Here is a 15,702-nt window from a genome sequence, read left to right as displayed (position 1 = left end):
CTATACTACATCTGTGCTAGCAGGTATAGTTGTCAGGATCATACGGAGATTTCATTCAACAAACCTGGCCAACTGACTACTTCACCTCGACTATCGAGAGATAGCTATCAGAGATTAACGGTTGCTATATAAGACGCCATGCACACAATGGGGGATATCGGTGTTCCTCCTATTAGCCCTATCCCGGGTCGAAATCCGATCATGGAGGAATCATCAGGGGTTGGGCGACGATGCTTATGGTAAGCTCTATCACCATAAAGGCAGATATATCAAGAGATTCTTTTGGCTAACTTGCCTTTTAGGGTTGTTGCCATTCTTATGCTTATTTCATCCCTGGTTTTCTACGTTCTGGCCGGCAGAGTCCCTACAGTAAGGCTGCAATTGTATGGCGTCTAGAAGAAACATTTGCTAATACGTCCTCCAGCAAAAACGCCTATTTCACAGCTTGGTTTCACTCGTTACTACTATATCATTCCTCTCATACTTTGCAATGGCTATGGGATACGGGGTATCGTATAAGCATTATACCAACCACAAACACCACAAACACTCGCCGGATACTATCCAGGAGACCTGCCGTGAGGTGTACTGGATTCGGTACGTCAACTGGATGTTGACCGTGCCGCTGATTCTCACCTGTCTCTCGTTTTTGTCTGGGGTAAACGGAGCTAGCCTGTTGGTATCAATCTCTGCAGCTCTTGTCATGTTTGTAGCCGCTCTCAGCAGCTCCTTCATGGACAAACACTATCAATGGGCCTGGTTCGTAATCTCTTGCTTGGGATACCTGACAATTGTGTACCAAACCGGCTTCCAAGGCCGTAGAGCCTCTCTTGCAAAGGATCAACAGGCCCGCAATTTCTATACTTCCATTGCAAGCTTCTCTTTGGCGGTGTTGCTCGTCTATCCAATGTAAGTTCATACCTGCTTCGGCTTGGAACAATTTTGTAAAGATAACTAATGAGGCACGCAGCATCTGGGCTATCTCCAATAATGCTCGAAAGATGAGCATTGATGCAGAGATAATAGTTTTTGCTATCCTTGACATATTGCTTCAAGGCGTCTTTGGATATTGGCTTATCGCCTCTTATAACACAATAAGATCCATGTAAGCAGTTTATGCAGGCACAAATATCCGGGTGTTATGGTTGCTAATTCAGTTGTTTATCTAGCTCGGTCACCCTGGATGGTTTCTGGGCCAATGGCGTTAACGGCGAAGGCAATATCCGGGTAGGGGAAAATGAGAACGTATGATGTCCTGCAGGTGTGACAACAACATCATCTTAAGGAATCTGGTGGTGTTATACCCACTTATTTACTAAGATGATACCATCGACATTTCAGACCACCAGTTTGTAGCCGGCAATCTTTCTGCTCACCTTATAATACCCTCTATCATTGTGGCAGTACAAAAGTTATGGACCAGGCCATTTTTGTTCATTGTTAATTCCAATTTGGGCTCTCGGTTGTCTGCTGCAATTTTGAATCAATTAATACCTTGTGTCTTTTTGATGTTTTACTATTGTGTACTTCAGAATATGGAATATCAAACTATTTACCAGCGAACTAAACAGCCATCGGCGTAACATCCTGTCATCACATCCCCCACTCCCTCCTAATACTGTCATCAATTAAAATATTTAGGCCAGTCCAGCGGTAATGTAAAAGAGAGGAAAGAGAAGAAGAAGGAGGAAGATCGTGATATCCATCTAGACCCTGCATGACGTCATCACGAGCAGTGACCGTCACGTGATCACTTTAAATTAGACTCCGAGGAAAGGAGTTCCATTGCTTGGCAAGCCGGCTTACTTCTTGCTGGCTCTCGGGAAGCCTTTGATGCGGAATGCAGGACGACGGCTGAGGCCGTCGTCATTGTCCGAGAAGCACTTAGGTGCCTTCTCGATGGCTGCATTTTCTTTGCCGATGCTTGCCTTTCGCCATTCGCTGACCTTCTCGTTGGCGAGTTTGGTCTCGTCAGCCTTGTCGGCTGGATTCTTCCCTTTCTTGGGGATATCAACGAGTTTGGCCTGAGTTGGCCCTTTGTTCTTCCTCTTCGGAATATCGATGAGTTTAACCTCTCCAGGTTTGACGTGTCGAACCTGCATGGCATATTCAGCCACGGTATTTGGCCAGGATACGACGACTCGGTCGGACATGAAGCGTGGGATCGCAAATCCAGCGTCGACGCAGTCATTCTTGAAGTTGATTACGCGGAGGCGATGTGGATTGAACCACATGAAGAATGGGTCGGCATCGACGACGAAGCCAGTGAGAGTTAGCTTAACAATTGGTAAACGGTCGAGCGTACACCCCATTGCCAGAGCTCTGATCTTTGCCTCTCCAATGGATTCTTTGTCTAGGTATTCACCAACTCCAGCACGTCTGTGCAATTCTCCTTCACCGGACTCTCCACTTTGATGTAGAAAGTGCAAGTTAGCATGATGATTGTTATTCTGGAGGAAGTTTGAATCCTTACTAGTATACCCCAGGCATCTCATCTGCAGTACGGTATGACCAGTCCCCCTTGATAGATGGCCAATCGGCATTGAAAGTGCGTCGAATGCAAGGTTCAAGAGCCATCTCCAACTCGAGCTCTTCAAGGGCAGGGTTAAGCCATACGGTCTGCCAAATGTACTTTTGATAAGACTGTGACATTCCAGTCAACTTGAGTTTTCGGAGGTTTCTGAAGTTGCAAAGTGAAGCAAGCTCTTCAACTGGCATGATATCCGGGCGAAAGGGGTTGTCGAAGGGACTGTTTTTCTTAGTTGGCCAGAACAAGTCCAACGCGAGAACTTTGCAGTTTAGGTCAAGAGCCTGCCATGCAGAACCTCCACGGAATGAGATAATGGGCTTATCAAAGCCGTCCATGGAATCATCGTCTTCAAAGGGTTCTTCGAACGTGTCTTCGTATTCCTTCATATTGTTCTGTTTGCCTCCAAACGCGGAGCGTAAGAGCGCGATGTTGCTACTAAAAGATGATCTGGAAGCTGATCTTGCCGTGGCTCCCTTCTTCGCGTTACTTGATGAGCCGGCCTTGAAGAAACGGGATATTGATGCCAGAGACTCGGACTTGGTGAGGCCAAATGGAAGACAAGTGATATCACTGACACTGGATCTTCGTTTCTGGAAAGACGCCCCTACTTTCGGGTGATTTGGGGGATGGAACGACGCGGAAGATGTGATCTTTCGATATCCTGGACCTGGTGACTTCCTTGGGACTGGAAAGGATTTTGTTAACTTGGCTCAAGGTCTTCAATGCTGGTAGATAACAAATTTGCTGAAAGGACTAGGCAGAACAAGGCCAAATATTCACTGGCTCACCTGCTATCACCTGTTTGTGATTGTTTTCATCACTGTCTTCATCCTGGTTGATAGGACGACGGCATCCTCGGCAACACACCATGGTCACTAGCTGTGCTATATCTTTTGATAGCCTTGCAATAGAAGCTCAGACGGGCTATTATGATATCAGATATAGTATATTAACCTAGTTTGTTGCTTGATATAGGCAAGAAAGGGAGGCTTTTTGGATAGTGTGAGAGAAATCCTATCAAACAAGCAATCAATAGGGTTTGCTTTTCTTATGGTGTTTTTGAAAATATAAAGGAGACTGGTTTGTGTGCTATGAGAGCCGCTAAATATGTTGTTATTATTGTTGCTGTTGTTACTAGCCTGAAAGCCCCAGATACATCTAGATAGGAAGGGATATGTACTTGCATGACAGTTTACCATCTTGAGTCAGACAGGGGTGAGCTAGAGTGCTCGAGACGAAGGATATAGGCAGTGACAACATCTTCAGGATACCAGCAGTAGGTTTTTGGGGGCAGATTGAATATATATGTATATATATATGCTTCCTTGTATTCTCTATCCACCTCCCTGATGCCCCTATAGCCTATCACGCATCCGGTATCGATATCAAATAGACAACATTATCTCTTTTTCTTTATTCTCTGGAGTACAATCAAGGGGCTTCTTCTCTCGAGACATGAAACCGAACCACAGGTGTCTGAGAGTCATGGCTGCAGATACGCCGGGTCGGCTCTCAGCGTGGATGCTTCGGTCTGTTGGAATTACTTACTCCTTTGTCAGACATGCGCTCTGATTATAGCTGCATGGCCCTATGCAGCTCAACGTAATATTTTCTGGATCATCCTATGAAATCATGATGTAGATGCATGGTTTGATACATCATTATCCTATCGATTTACTTACTCGCTATCGATGCGGTTCCATGGTGACAGATACGTGCCTAATGGTGGTGTCTCGTTCAAAATATAGCCAAAAATCAGTATGAAATTCTTACAACGGTTCAAGATGTAATATGACTTAGTATCCCAGGAAAGAAAATTGAGAGACAAGAATACAATCTGTCAGATGGAAATCATTATTTCATTTAGCTCCTGACAAGCTCGAAAGGAATTTTATCCGCTAACTAAAATAGACAAAAGGGAGAGAGAAAGAAAATCCTATTTGTTCCTTTTTAGTATCTCTTTCCTTCCCGTAGAACGTCACCGAACTCCTCGAGAGGGCTTCGGTTGAGTTTGGTCTCCTTCCAGAGGTTAGGAGTCAAGTAACCGTATGAGTTACCGACGGCAACGAAGGTGGCCTTGAGGGTGTTCTCAAGGGTCTTGGTGGAACCGGAGGAAGATGTGTAAATATCACCGACACCGGCCAACTGGAGGAATCGCTTAACAGCTGGGGAGGCAACGAGACCAGTACCACGGGGAGCAGGGATCAACTAGAGGGTTATCCAATTAGTCTTGAACGTCCTTTGCCGTTGTATAAAGGATGGGATAGAAAAGACATACTCTGACGGAAACGGAACCGCACTTTCCGCTGGTCTTGGTTGGGAGAGAGTGAGGTTCACCAAGGTTGGAACCCCAGTAACCCCGACGGACTGGGAGAACGCTGAGCTTGGCGATTATGATGGCGGCACGGATAGCAGTAGCGACTTCCTTGGAGGTCTTGATTCCGAGACCGACGTGGCCCTCGGAGTCTCCAATGACAACAATTGCCTTGAAACGGGTTCGCTGACCGGCACGAGTCTGCTTCTGGACAGGCTTGATCTATATCCCACGAAAATTGACCCCCATTAGCAACGATTGCAACATAGCCGCATAGAACAACTCGAAACGCTCAAAAATGCCAGGCGCATTATAATTCCATCACCCGTTCTCCTCCGAATGCTTGCCGTATGCAATTTCGAGTAAGGAAAATAAAAACGACGGTATGTTCGTACCTTCATGACCTCGTCCTTGAGCTTTGGAAGGAAGAAATCGACGATCTGGTATTCCTTGATGGGCAAACTGTGGAGGTAGATCTGTTCGATGCTGTTGATCTTGCCGGCCTTGACGAGACGGCCGAGCTTGGTGACGGGCTGCCATTCCTTCTCCTCACTCTTAGCACCACGACGTCCGCGACGTCCACCACGGCCACGGCCACGGTCTCCTCCACGCGAGCCAAAGCCGCCGCGTCCTCGAGCAGCGTCAGCCATAATTGCTGGTATCGGAATCGACGGTGTTGTAGGAAATGGGAGAGAAATAGGGAGGACCGGAGGACTTGAGGTCGTTGTCGATGTTGCGCTTGTCGAACGTCTTCGTCGCTCCAACTCGCTTTTCGATGTTCAACTTTCTTCTTTCGCCAGAAAACGCGATGTGGAGCATTACATAAGCCCCCTCTAAGCGAGTGACCGGCGAACCCTCAGGACGGGCCCTAAGCCCTACCTCGCCGCCCAAACAGGAGATCCCTTGGTCGTGGCGCTAAGCGCTTAAAGTGCGTCGGCTTTGCGGCAGATCAAGGTTTTAATCGCGCGACTAAAGCCGGGCGGAAGAAGCTCCACCGGGCCAGAAAAAAGGGTCAGCAGGACGCGAGGATGAGCAGAGATTTGAGCCCCCTGCGATGGCGCGGCTTCTTCATTGTTTAGACCAGCTATATAAGCCTGAAGAGCGTATGAAGCTGGCTGTCTCACACTCGACCCCCCCAAGGATAAGGCAGAGGACCTCATAATGCTGCGGTGGTGAGTTCACTGGGCCTTCCGGTCATCGGAGATATAACTATCTGCCCCTTCCCCTTGATAATTCTAGGATTCGTTCTTCTAAACATCTCTCCGCAGGTATCAAGCAAAATTGGCTGCTCGCCCATTGCTTACACAGAGCGTCGGTAGTGCTGTGAGTTTCCAACATGAGGCTTCCTTATCAAGTTTGCAGTCTACTAATTGATGACCTCTAGGTACTATTTGGAACCGGAGATGTCCTTGCCCAGCAGCTCGTCGATCAAGTCGGAATTGAGAAGCATGACTTCGCTCGTACTGGTCGAATGGTTCTCTACGGAGGAGGTATGCCACTCCAGGCTACGTGCAAACCCTACAATGCAAGATCCAAGAAGCTGATGGTCACTCGTGCTTTTAAAAATATAGCAATCTTCGGGCCCGGCGCTACGACTTGGTACAAGTTCATGCAACGAAGCATAGTTTTCAAGAACCCCAAACTTACATTAGTTGCTAGAGTGTGTGCAGATCAGACCCTGTTCACTCCTACGCATCTGACCTGCTTCCTATCCTCCATGGCGATCCTCGAAGGAAATGACCCATTGGAAAGGCTGCGAACCACTTTTGGTACTGCCTACAAGACCAATCTCATGCTCTGGCCGTGGGTGCAGGCAGCCAACTTCACATTCGTGCCTTTGGAGCACCGAGTTCTTGTTGTCAACCTCGTCAGTCTTGGTACGTTTCTTCCCCTGGCCAGCCTCCGCGAATACTGTATTTCTTTGCTAATTCTCAACTACCAACTTCTAGGCTGGAACTGTATCCTCAGTCTCATGAACAGTAAGGGTGAAAAGGATAGCACCTAATCTGTTCCCCCCTGTTGTTGTGAATTCTTGTTACGCTTTTTCTCATTCTAAGCATAGCGATTCTTCTCCCCTCTCCTGCTTTTTCTTAACGTTATAGAGTGGCCACAGACCGGTCCTGCCACTTGGGCAGTTTATAGCATAGAATAGTTTGGAAGATTAGTTTAGATATTGTATTAGTATACAACCTTTCGACGATAAAATATGCTCCTGCAGTCACTTTCAAGCCATCCATGAAAAAGGGAGAGAGAGAAGGGTTGGTGCAAACAGTGCAAACTCAAACCGCCCAAAGCTTCTCAATGCCTGAAGATTAAAAAAAAAGAATCAAAAAATAAAAATTTGAGAAGAAGCGCGAATCTCAACACTTCAACGTCACCTTTCCACAAAACACACATTCTGCCTGGAGCAGAGACGCATTTCCGCTGCGTTGTATCTACCTGAAATCGCCCTTCTCGCTGTGTGGTAGCGATACGATCGAGCCTTCCCGCGGCCAGAATCAGCCACCACAGCTCTCAACCTCACTTCCTTCACCTTACCTGCAAACCCGCCGCCCACCTCGACCAGCTCCAGGAGCGCTTCTACCCCTAGCCTATATATCTCCCGTGCAGCGACTCGAGCCCTCAGCCTTACATAGATCTACGTCGGCGCCTTTCCCTCCTCACAACATGGCGGCGGAAAACGGAACCAAGCCCGAACAGGCCGTGAACAACGAGAACTCCACTCCAGACGGCACTGAGGCTCAGAACAAGGATGAACAGATCACGGTCTTCCATGATCCCATCAACTTCAACGTCAAACACCCTCTCATGAACGAATGGACTCTGTGGTTCACAAAACCTCCAAGTGGCAAGGTACGTGGTAGTGCATGGCGCGCTTCCCACAGTTGCACATCCCATTACCGCCCACCCATCATTGAATATCTCGGATTATGCTAACTCTAGCGCTATCCTCTAGGGCGACAACTGGAACGATCTGCTCAAGGAAGTCGTCACTTTTAACTCCGTCGAAGAATTCTGGGGAATATATGTAAGTCTGGAATTTGTCCTCCCCCCAAAAATGAGGGGCACGGTTCTAGCTTTTATTTATTATATACAGCATAATATCTGACCACCCACTTTGCCGTAAACAGAATAATATCGCGCCTACCTCTCAGCTCAGCTTCAAGTCAGACTACCATCTATTCAAGAAGGGAGTCAGACCGGAATGGGAAGATCAACAAAACAAGCATGGCGGCAAGTGGTCGTACTCTTTTAAATTCACCAAGGACCGGAACCAGGTTCCCATTGACGAACTCTGGCTACATGCCCAACTTACGGTGATTGGAGATACTCTCGAAAATGACGGTGACAACGAAGTTATGGGAGTTGTCGTTAACGTGCGCAAGTCTTTTTACCGAATCGGTCTATGGACCCGAACAATTGGACGTGCTAGCAATGAGCGCTCGCAAGATCAAGCACAGAAGATTCTCTTGGCTATTGGCAGACGGTTCAAGGAAGTTCTGAAACTGAAGGACAATGAGCTCCTCGAATTCTCCGGCCACACTGAGAGTGCCAATGCAGGAAGCACCCGTGCTAAAGCCAAGTTTACAGTCTGAGAAAACGGCACCTGGTCGTATAAGAGATTCAATCTTATCCAGATATCAACTTTGTATAGCTACGTTCAGTTCAATGCCTCCCCTTAGGGCTGAACGGCCGTGGTGAACGTTAGTAGGGAAGCTTTTGCATCTTCCCTCATTGACGGGATTGAGATTGCCGGTAGAGATGGTTGTTACACTTTCTCAATTTGCAAAATGGAGTCTTACGAAGTCTCAGCATGCGCGTGATGTTCCCAGCGCAGCTTTCTTTTCCCTGGATTGTTTTATCTTAGGAGCTAAAACTGGGGGTTAACGTGGTTTATTTAACATGTCTTCCGCTTTTACTTCTTAATGTCATTAAACTGCTATGCGCGCTTCCTCTTATTCGAAATTCCCCTTTTATAAAGCTGTGTTTATCATCCTTCTTCACCGTGTATGATGTTTGGTCCATTAGGCGATATCGCTTCCGGTTTGTTTTAGCCTTGAATTTATTTATCCAACAAAGCTACAGAACATCCGTCTATGGTCATAGTGTACAAGAGTCTATATACATCCGTATTGTACACAACAACTTAGCATGGCGCCACTACATCACATCGCCGAAGACCTCTTTTTTCAGGGTTTTCTTGTTTACTAGAAGGATTATTTTGTCAGTAACTCTACATCAATGTCCTGAACGTTAGTCGAGCACTTACCTTTTCCCATAGCATTTCTTGGGATCCCGCCCTCAAGTACCCTCATTTCCTGGGGAATCTTATAACTAGACAGCTTCTCCTTCAAGGCACGGCGAAGGTCAAGTATTCCCCAGGGCTTTCCCTCGTCAGATTCTGTAGCTGCATGCTTAGCGTCGAGCACCAGTATCGCGGCGACTTTTTGACCCCATTGCTTCGACGGTAGGCCGACAACAGCGGCCTCCAAAACCTGGGGACTATAAACATCCTAGGTTAGTCCAGCCAGAATACAGAACAATATAATAGCTGGAAAGCCGGTACTTACAGGGAGAGTATTTCACGCTCAACTTCTAGTGCGCTCACTTTTTCTCCTCCGACCTTGATAATGTCCACACTCTGGCGGCCCTGGATGAAGTATAACGGACCTTTAGCCCAGGTGCTTTCACCTTTCCCAGCGCCATCCACTGGCTTTCGAATAGCCATATCCCCTGTCTTAAACCATTTGCCCTTGCCATCAGGATCGTCAGTAAATGATTCCTCGGTAGCTTGCTTGTTATGCCAATATTCTTTGAATATGGTTGGACCTCGTAGCTGGATCTCTCCGACTCTCTCACGGCCGTAATTATCAAGCTCTTGCCCGGGGCGTATAACTTCTTGTTTATCAAGGTCGAATAGTCTGACCTCAACAGATGGAAGCGGCCATCCAACGCTCCCATCAATTCTGTCATTGAATTCTAGGCCACAACTGAGAGCCATGCCCACTTCAGTCATACCATATCTTTCAAGAAGGACATTCCCCCCACTAAGATCGGACCATGCCCCTTTTGTAGGCGTCGGTAATGCAGCAGAACCTGAGATATTTAGCCGTAGATTTCCCGGTGAAATGGCTTCCTTGGCGGCCTGTTTAGTGGTATCAGAGAGTAAATCAAATGTATTCAGAAGGCGGTGGTAGATAGTTGGAACCGCTGTGAGGAAGTTTATAGGTTTTGGTGGTGGATTGGCCGTGGACTGAGGGAGAAATGGCTTAGCCAGTCTCTTCCATACTGCTGTAGGATTGAAGGGATATGTAAATTCAATAGATGAGCCAGCAAGGACCGGGGCCAGGATAGCATTGACAGTGCCATGGATGTGATGTAGAGGTAGCATGTGAAGTAGTCTGTCGTCTGGTGAATAAGACCATGCTTCAACCAAAGATTTGGTTTGCGCCGCTAGCGCAGAGTGTGGGAGGAATACACCTTTCTGATAACGATGGATATTAGTTCGCGTTCTATCCGTATCCAAATTCAATTAGCTCAACATACCGGCCGATTGGTGGTTCCTGAAGTATATAGCATCATTCCTCCTTGGGGGTCCTCGATATTGCGAAATCCTACGCTCGATGGTGGCGTGGCTCCTTTTTCAAGCTTAGGAATGAATTCCAGAACGGGAGGATTTATCAATTCTCCCTTGAGAACTTGCTCTGCTTGTTCCCGGTACCTTTCCGTAGCTAGGAGCACTTCAGCTTGCGAATTATCCAGTATATATCTCAGTTCTGCCGCAGGGAAACTAGGAGAAAGAGGAAGAGCAATCCCATCCGCGGCAAGGATAGATAGTAGTATCACTATGCTCATTACAAATGTTAGCCATTTATATAGTGCCCAAGTTCATTGGATCGACTTGCTTGGGAGCTTCTACAGTACCTACGTAGTCGTAGCTGTTCTCCGCCAGAAACGCCACAGGCTTTCCCTGCAAATCAAGAAGCCTTGAATGCCTTCCCCCGATAGTCTTTAGTTTATCCTGAGCCGATATGACATCGCCGAGAAGATTGCCATAGGTAAAGGTGCGGCCCGAAGCGCTATGGACAACCGATGTCGAGAGCTGGTCATGGGAGGCCAATGGATGCAACAGGGGAAGATTGGGCAGACTCGAAAATAATCGCATAGGACGGACTCGGTATCCCTTCCATTTCGGCCATGGTATAGCGCTATACTGATTCACTCGAGCTCTTGGATGCTGCTGCGCAAATAGACAAAACCGCCGGCAGCCAGGTCGTATCATCTTGTCGAGGTTAATAGCAGAGCTTTGCTATAGCGGCTTTTCGTCCACATATCAGATTATTCAACAATAGAAGCCAGCTAAAGGGTATCCATGTGTTTCATGGTAAATAATGCCGGCCAGCCTTCATCTTCTATGAGGTGTTGATGTGCAAAGAAGTTTCCCCAAGGTCGCGGATGCGCCCAAAAAGCTTAGTTAACTAATTTTATGTTACCGACGACGATAACTAGTTAGCCTGGGCCTGAATAACACCGAAGCCTTCTGCAAAGACATACAGGCAAGCAAACCTGCCCTTACCAGCGCATTTGAAGCTCTTGTCGTTCTCCAGCTATTCCACATACCAGATGCTCCGAACCATCCGACTAAGCCAGCAGCGCCTGCAGCTTTTCTCACGCATACCTAGAATGTCCGCCAGCACTGCAACTTCTCAGACGCCTTTGGAAGACGCGATTCGGGATAAGGTATGCCTCAGGTCTTATGTCAAGGAGATAAGTGCATGCGCATAGGACTGATTTCACAATGATTATATGCAGGTCACAAGAGAACTATCGCCGATTTCTCTAACGATCCGAAATGACTCTAAACACCACGCTCATCATGCGCCCATGCAAGGGAATACATCTACAGAAACCCATTTCCAGTGCGTATATGGGAAGCACAGCCATCGACGGCTAAAGACACGAAATTGCTAGCTTGCTCACTACTACTCGCTACAGTGTAACGATAATTTCGTCCGCATTCGCATCGAAGACCCAGCCCGCCCGACATAGAATGGTATATAACCTGCTCAAAGAAGAAATGGCTCAAGAGGGCGGTATACATGCGCTACAGCTTAAGACGAGAACCCCTGAAGAGGAAGAGAAGGCTGCGAAGCAGTAGGCAACGCAGGAGTAGACATGTGATGAGACAGCTGAGGACTAATACCCTAGAGTTGGCGACTAGGCTTCATAATTGGAGACCGTAAGAATCTGGGCTGGTGCCATAAGCGGTTGCACCAAGGCATATGTAAGATTTGAGCTCGAAGAACCATACTTTGCGTACTACAATATTGCATTCAAGCATTGGTCCGGTAACGATAGACCTAGGACATAACTGGCATAAATGGATAATTGAAGAGATAGACAATATAATATCAGAATAAACTCTTTATTGTTTACTCCAAAAAAATATAAAGCCAACCATTCTTTTTATAAAGTGCAAGAAGAAAGTAGACGACATGATGGAGAATAGCACAAGAGAGGAACTGGGGAAGAGAAAAAAAGGAAACAGGGGTAATTATTATATAGTAGTAATGTCAATAAAAAGTACCTTCGAAGAAACAGACAGGAATCCAACAAAGGAAAAAGTGTCACTGAGCCATAAGAGCTGATATAGTACAGCCGGGCGAGAATGGAATTGTAGCTGCTATGACGATTGACAAAGGAAAACGGAGGCTCCAACGATGATTGTGAATGTGGCTTATCGGTTCGATGCTAGAAAGCAGAGGAAGAGGAAAAAAAGGGTAATTTTTGCGGAGTAGCTAGGAGTGGATGCTCCAAAAGGGATACCAAAAGGATCTTACAATACTGGTTGAAGGGTATAAGCACATGTACAAAGGGAAGAGAGATATTTTCGCGGAGGTTCGGGTCGGAGGAGTGAACAGCCATACTCTGGCCATCGGTGTGGATAGTAAGACGTAAGTAGAGGCAAGTGGTAGCAACTCTACTTCTTTTGTATAACAACGACAACGACAATGACGACAACAATGATGATAATGATAAGGACTGCGGAAAGAAAGAATTAGTATGATTTGGCAAACTCCACGGGGAGAGACTCATGTACTTACGACAGATGAGAAGACACCACCACTTCTTTCTGTTACGAGCACGGGCGGAATCAATGGCGCCCTTAATCTCTTCATTGGCCTTGTCGACGTTCTCCCGCACTTCTTCACCGGTCTGGTCGATGTGAGCAATGGGTTCTTCTTGTTGAATAACCATAGCCTCAAGATCGTGGAACATCTGTGTCAATTCGACAAAGTCTCGTTCAATCTTCTGGATCTCCTCGTGTCTGGCCCGAACCATCTGCGACACCTTTTGGGCATCACCACGGCGGTCACTTTGGATCAACTATTGAAATTGGTTAGAATCTTTAATTCACATATGGGGATGAAGTCCGGGGGAAAAAACATACAGCCTGGCTGAAGATCTGCTGGTTCGAGCTATCCTGAACGGCCTCTCTAACCTCGGCATCTGTTGCATCCGGTCGAACAATACGGTACTGTCGGGCCATTTGCGACTCGGACTCTTTTCGGAAATCAGCCTGAACTTGCTGGTATCGCGTGATGGCTGCCTTCAAGCTACGCTCAACTTTTCCAACCTGGGAGGAGTTGCGTGGGCTTCCGGATTCTGGCATCTGCTTGATAGACTTGACCCGGTCGACCAAGTTACGATAAAGGCGCTTCGTCTGGTTGGCAAGGTCTTCGACTTCTTCTCGGACGGCATTTTCACGAGCAGGGTCGACATCGCTGAGCAGACGGCGGTAGAGGGTGCTAAGCTGGTCAACATATCGGTTTACATCATCGATTCCACGGTCAACATCTCTGCACTGGTTTAGGATGGCGTTGGGATCTTGAGGGCGCGGCTGGTTGTATTGGGACATTTCTATAATTAGCCGGATTAGCGAGATGCCGCAATCAAGCAAAATAAACAAATAAAGACCCTAGAAGATAATGCTAGCCATACCATAGTTGTTGTGGCCGGCTTCGACATCTTGGTTATACCCATTACCGGGGTGGCCAGAGCCGGAGTAGTGGTCAATCTGGCCGTAGCCTCGTGCCTGGTTGTTGTATCCCTAAAACATTCGATTAAAATTAGCCCCCAGGGTTCCTCCTTGCCAAAGATCGCATGTTCTCGTCAAAATGTACAGCTGTGATATCAAATTTCGACAAACGAGAGTGGCGACTCACGCTCATTGTGAAATATGGAGTGCCTGGCCGTTGTCAATCCGGAGCGTGTGCGTGTTGTATGGTAAATAAAAAAAAAGGTGGTAGCGTGTTGTGAGTCGAAAGAGGTCGAGATCGAGAAATTAGAAGAAAAAAAAAGTTACGCAAACCAAGACTTCAGCAGACAAATCTTTCTTGTTTAAAGTAAAAGGAACAAAAAAGAAGAAGAAGAAGACTCGTATGTACACGCAAGAAGGACGAAGGTTGCTATTAATGGAGGGTGGCTGAATGCGAATCCAGCGCAAGGTTGCGGCCGTAGGTTGTGTAAATATGGCGATTGGAGGGGACTGGAGACGCGACGATCCTGGGGCAAAGGCGAGAGCTGGTGGTCTGGCAGAGAGAATCAGTCCTGGAGAAACAAGAACGCCAGACAGGCCCAGGCAGCGACGTTCAAGAGCAGAAAGACGAGAGGACGGGAGAGCCTGGAGGATCGAGGATGTTGTTCCAGCCGACGGACAGGCAACTCGAGAAAAAAGGAGTCCTCGGACTAATTAATTACGCGGCAAAAACGGGCGGTTCGAAGAGGCTCAGAGGCGCTAGTCCGCTTCGGGCGCTAGTGCCGCCTGACGTGCATTAGAGGCCGAAAGAGGGATGTGCATGGTGCCGCTTTAGGGCTCTGTTTTTGCATGGAGGCAGAGATGCAGGGGGCAGAAGGCGTGGGGTTGTGACGCCGCTTTAACGCCCTCCTCTGCATCCTTCGTCTCTCCTTCGCAGCCTCGGGTTTATATTTAGCTGCTGAGGTCCTCTTCAGCCCCTTCTTCGCCTCCAGGTCTTTCTCGCTCGCTAAGCTGCATGTCTGAGTGATACTGCAGCCGTGAGCATGGCGGTGAGGAGCACTAGCAGGTGCATGGTCTTTCGGCTTGCCAAAACCCTCAGCGAGCTGGAGCTTTTGCGGGAGGAGGATATATCTTCAGCTTGTGAAGGCGGATGTGGGAAAAGGGGAGCTCTAGGGGTGGATGGTTACACAGGTCCATAATTACATGCGCCGTGGCGCGGTGGAATTGGAGCCTAGGTGGTTGCCATCAGCCACCAAGATCTCCTGATCCGTGGACAGTGCACTAGCATGAAGTACAGAGTACATTGGGTACACTTGGATGTGATCAACAGTGGGTTTGGTAGAGATGCTCCTTTACGGAGTACCTCACAACGTTATAACATGACATCACAGGGCATTCTATGCACTTCAGGAACAAAAATATGAGAATAAATCCTTATGACCCAATCTCATCTTCCTATACTGGATCAAAAGTCTCAAGTGCCCGCAAAAGTGTGTCTGAGGGACACTTCTATCTGCCAAAAAGGAGTAAAAAGGGACATGATCCATCACCCTGGTCTCAATTTTGAGTGTATTATTATTATGGGTACACAGAAAACCCATTTAATGCTAACCCGTATGCCCAAGTTCTGCAACGCTACGTCTGCTCATACATTAATGGAGAACGGAATGACGGACGAAGAGTAGAATGGAATTGCGTATGCACTCTCGAGTCAGCAGCCAGGCAATATAGATAAAACTAATATTGAATAAGACCTTTCGAAAGACAACAATACAAATGCTTTAATAGGAACAATTATTGGGAAAGCTGTAAGCCGAG

General features: G+C 47.4%; 7 protein-coding genes across 7 annotated transcripts; 3 read left to right on the top strand and 4 right to left on the bottom strand.

Moving 5' to 3' along the window:
* Positions 1–490: 490 nt before the first annotated feature.
* On the top strand, positions 491–1,109 carry TRV_00815 (opsin, putative; the record flags this gene model as incomplete). The annotated part of the gene is made up of 2 exons (XM_003024964.1): positions 491–909; positions 971–1,109. The coding sequence occupies 2 exons, from the start codon at positions 491–493 to the stop codon at positions 1,107–1,109; spliced, it is 558 nt and encodes a 185-aa protein (XP_003025010.1).
* A 693-nt stretch (positions 1,110–1,802) lies between these two features.
* TRV_00814 (uncharacterized protein) lies at positions 1,803–3,400 on the bottom strand (the record flags this gene model as incomplete). Its single annotated transcript, XM_003024963.1, has 3 exons — positions 1,803–2,409; positions 2,474–3,134; positions 3,319–3,400. The coding sequence occupies 3 exons, from the start codon at positions 3,398–3,400 to the stop codon at positions 1,803–1,805; spliced, it is 1,350 nt and encodes a 449-aa protein (XP_003025009.1).
* A 1,080-nt stretch (positions 3,401–4,480) lies between these two features.
* On the bottom strand, positions 4,481–5,494 carry TRV_00813 (uncharacterized protein; the record flags this gene model as incomplete). Its single annotated transcript, XM_003024962.1, has 3 exons — positions 4,481–4,738; positions 4,809–5,066; positions 5,240–5,494. The coding sequence occupies 3 exons, from the start codon at positions 5,492–5,494 to the stop codon at positions 4,481–4,483; spliced, it is 771 nt and encodes a 256-aa protein (XP_003025008.1).
* Positions 5,495–6,180: 686 nt separating this feature from the next.
* On the top strand, positions 6,181–7,160 carry TRV_00812 (integral membrane protein, Mpv17/PMP22 family, putative; the record flags this gene model as incomplete). Its single annotated transcript, XM_003024961.1, has 3 exons — positions 6,181–6,198; positions 6,229–6,823; positions 7,015–7,160. The coding sequence occupies 3 exons, from the start codon at positions 6,181–6,183 to the stop codon at positions 7,158–7,160; spliced, it is 759 nt and encodes a 252-aa protein (XP_003025007.1).
* Positions 7,161–7,511: 351 nt separating this feature from the next.
* TRV_00811 (uncharacterized protein) lies at positions 7,512–8,440 on the top strand (the record flags this gene model as incomplete). Its single annotated transcript, XM_003024960.1, has 3 exons — positions 7,512–7,697; positions 7,801–7,872; positions 7,976–8,440. The coding sequence occupies 3 exons, from the start codon at positions 7,512–7,514 to the stop codon at positions 8,438–8,440; spliced, it is 723 nt and encodes a 240-aa protein (XP_003025006.1).
* Positions 8,441–9,005: 565 nt separating this feature from the next.
* Positions 9,006–10,700, bottom strand: TRV_00810 (uncharacterized protein; the record flags this gene model as incomplete). Its single annotated transcript, XM_003024959.1, has 4 exons — positions 9,006–9,052; positions 9,115–9,347; positions 9,416–10,329; positions 10,392–10,700. 4 exons carry the CDS (start codon positions 10,698–10,700, stop codon positions 9,006–9,008), a joined length of 1,503 nt encoding a protein of 500 aa, XP_003025005.1.
* Positions 10,701–12,825: 2,125 nt separating this feature from the next.
* TRV_00809 (SNARE domain protein) lies at positions 12,826–13,764 on the bottom strand (the record flags this gene model as incomplete). The annotated part of the gene is made up of 3 exons (XM_003024958.1): positions 12,826–12,887; positions 12,950–13,232; positions 13,297–13,764. 3 exons carry the CDS (start codon positions 13,762–13,764, stop codon positions 12,826–12,828), a joined length of 813 nt encoding a protein of 270 aa, XP_003025004.1.
* Positions 13,765–15,702: the final 1,938 nt, after the last annotated feature.

The sequence above is a fragment of the Trichophyton verrucosum genome, assembly GCF_000151505.1.
Source record: "Trichophyton verrucosum HKI 0517 chromosome Unknown contig00082_1.f1.exp, whole genome shotgun sequence".
Classification (NCBI taxonomy): Eukaryota; Fungi; Ascomycota; class Eurotiomycetes; order Onygenales; family Arthrodermataceae; genus Trichophyton; species Trichophyton verrucosum.
The sequence above is the reverse complement of the archived record's forward strand: the minus strand, read 5'-3'. Positions and strand labels throughout refer to the sequence as shown.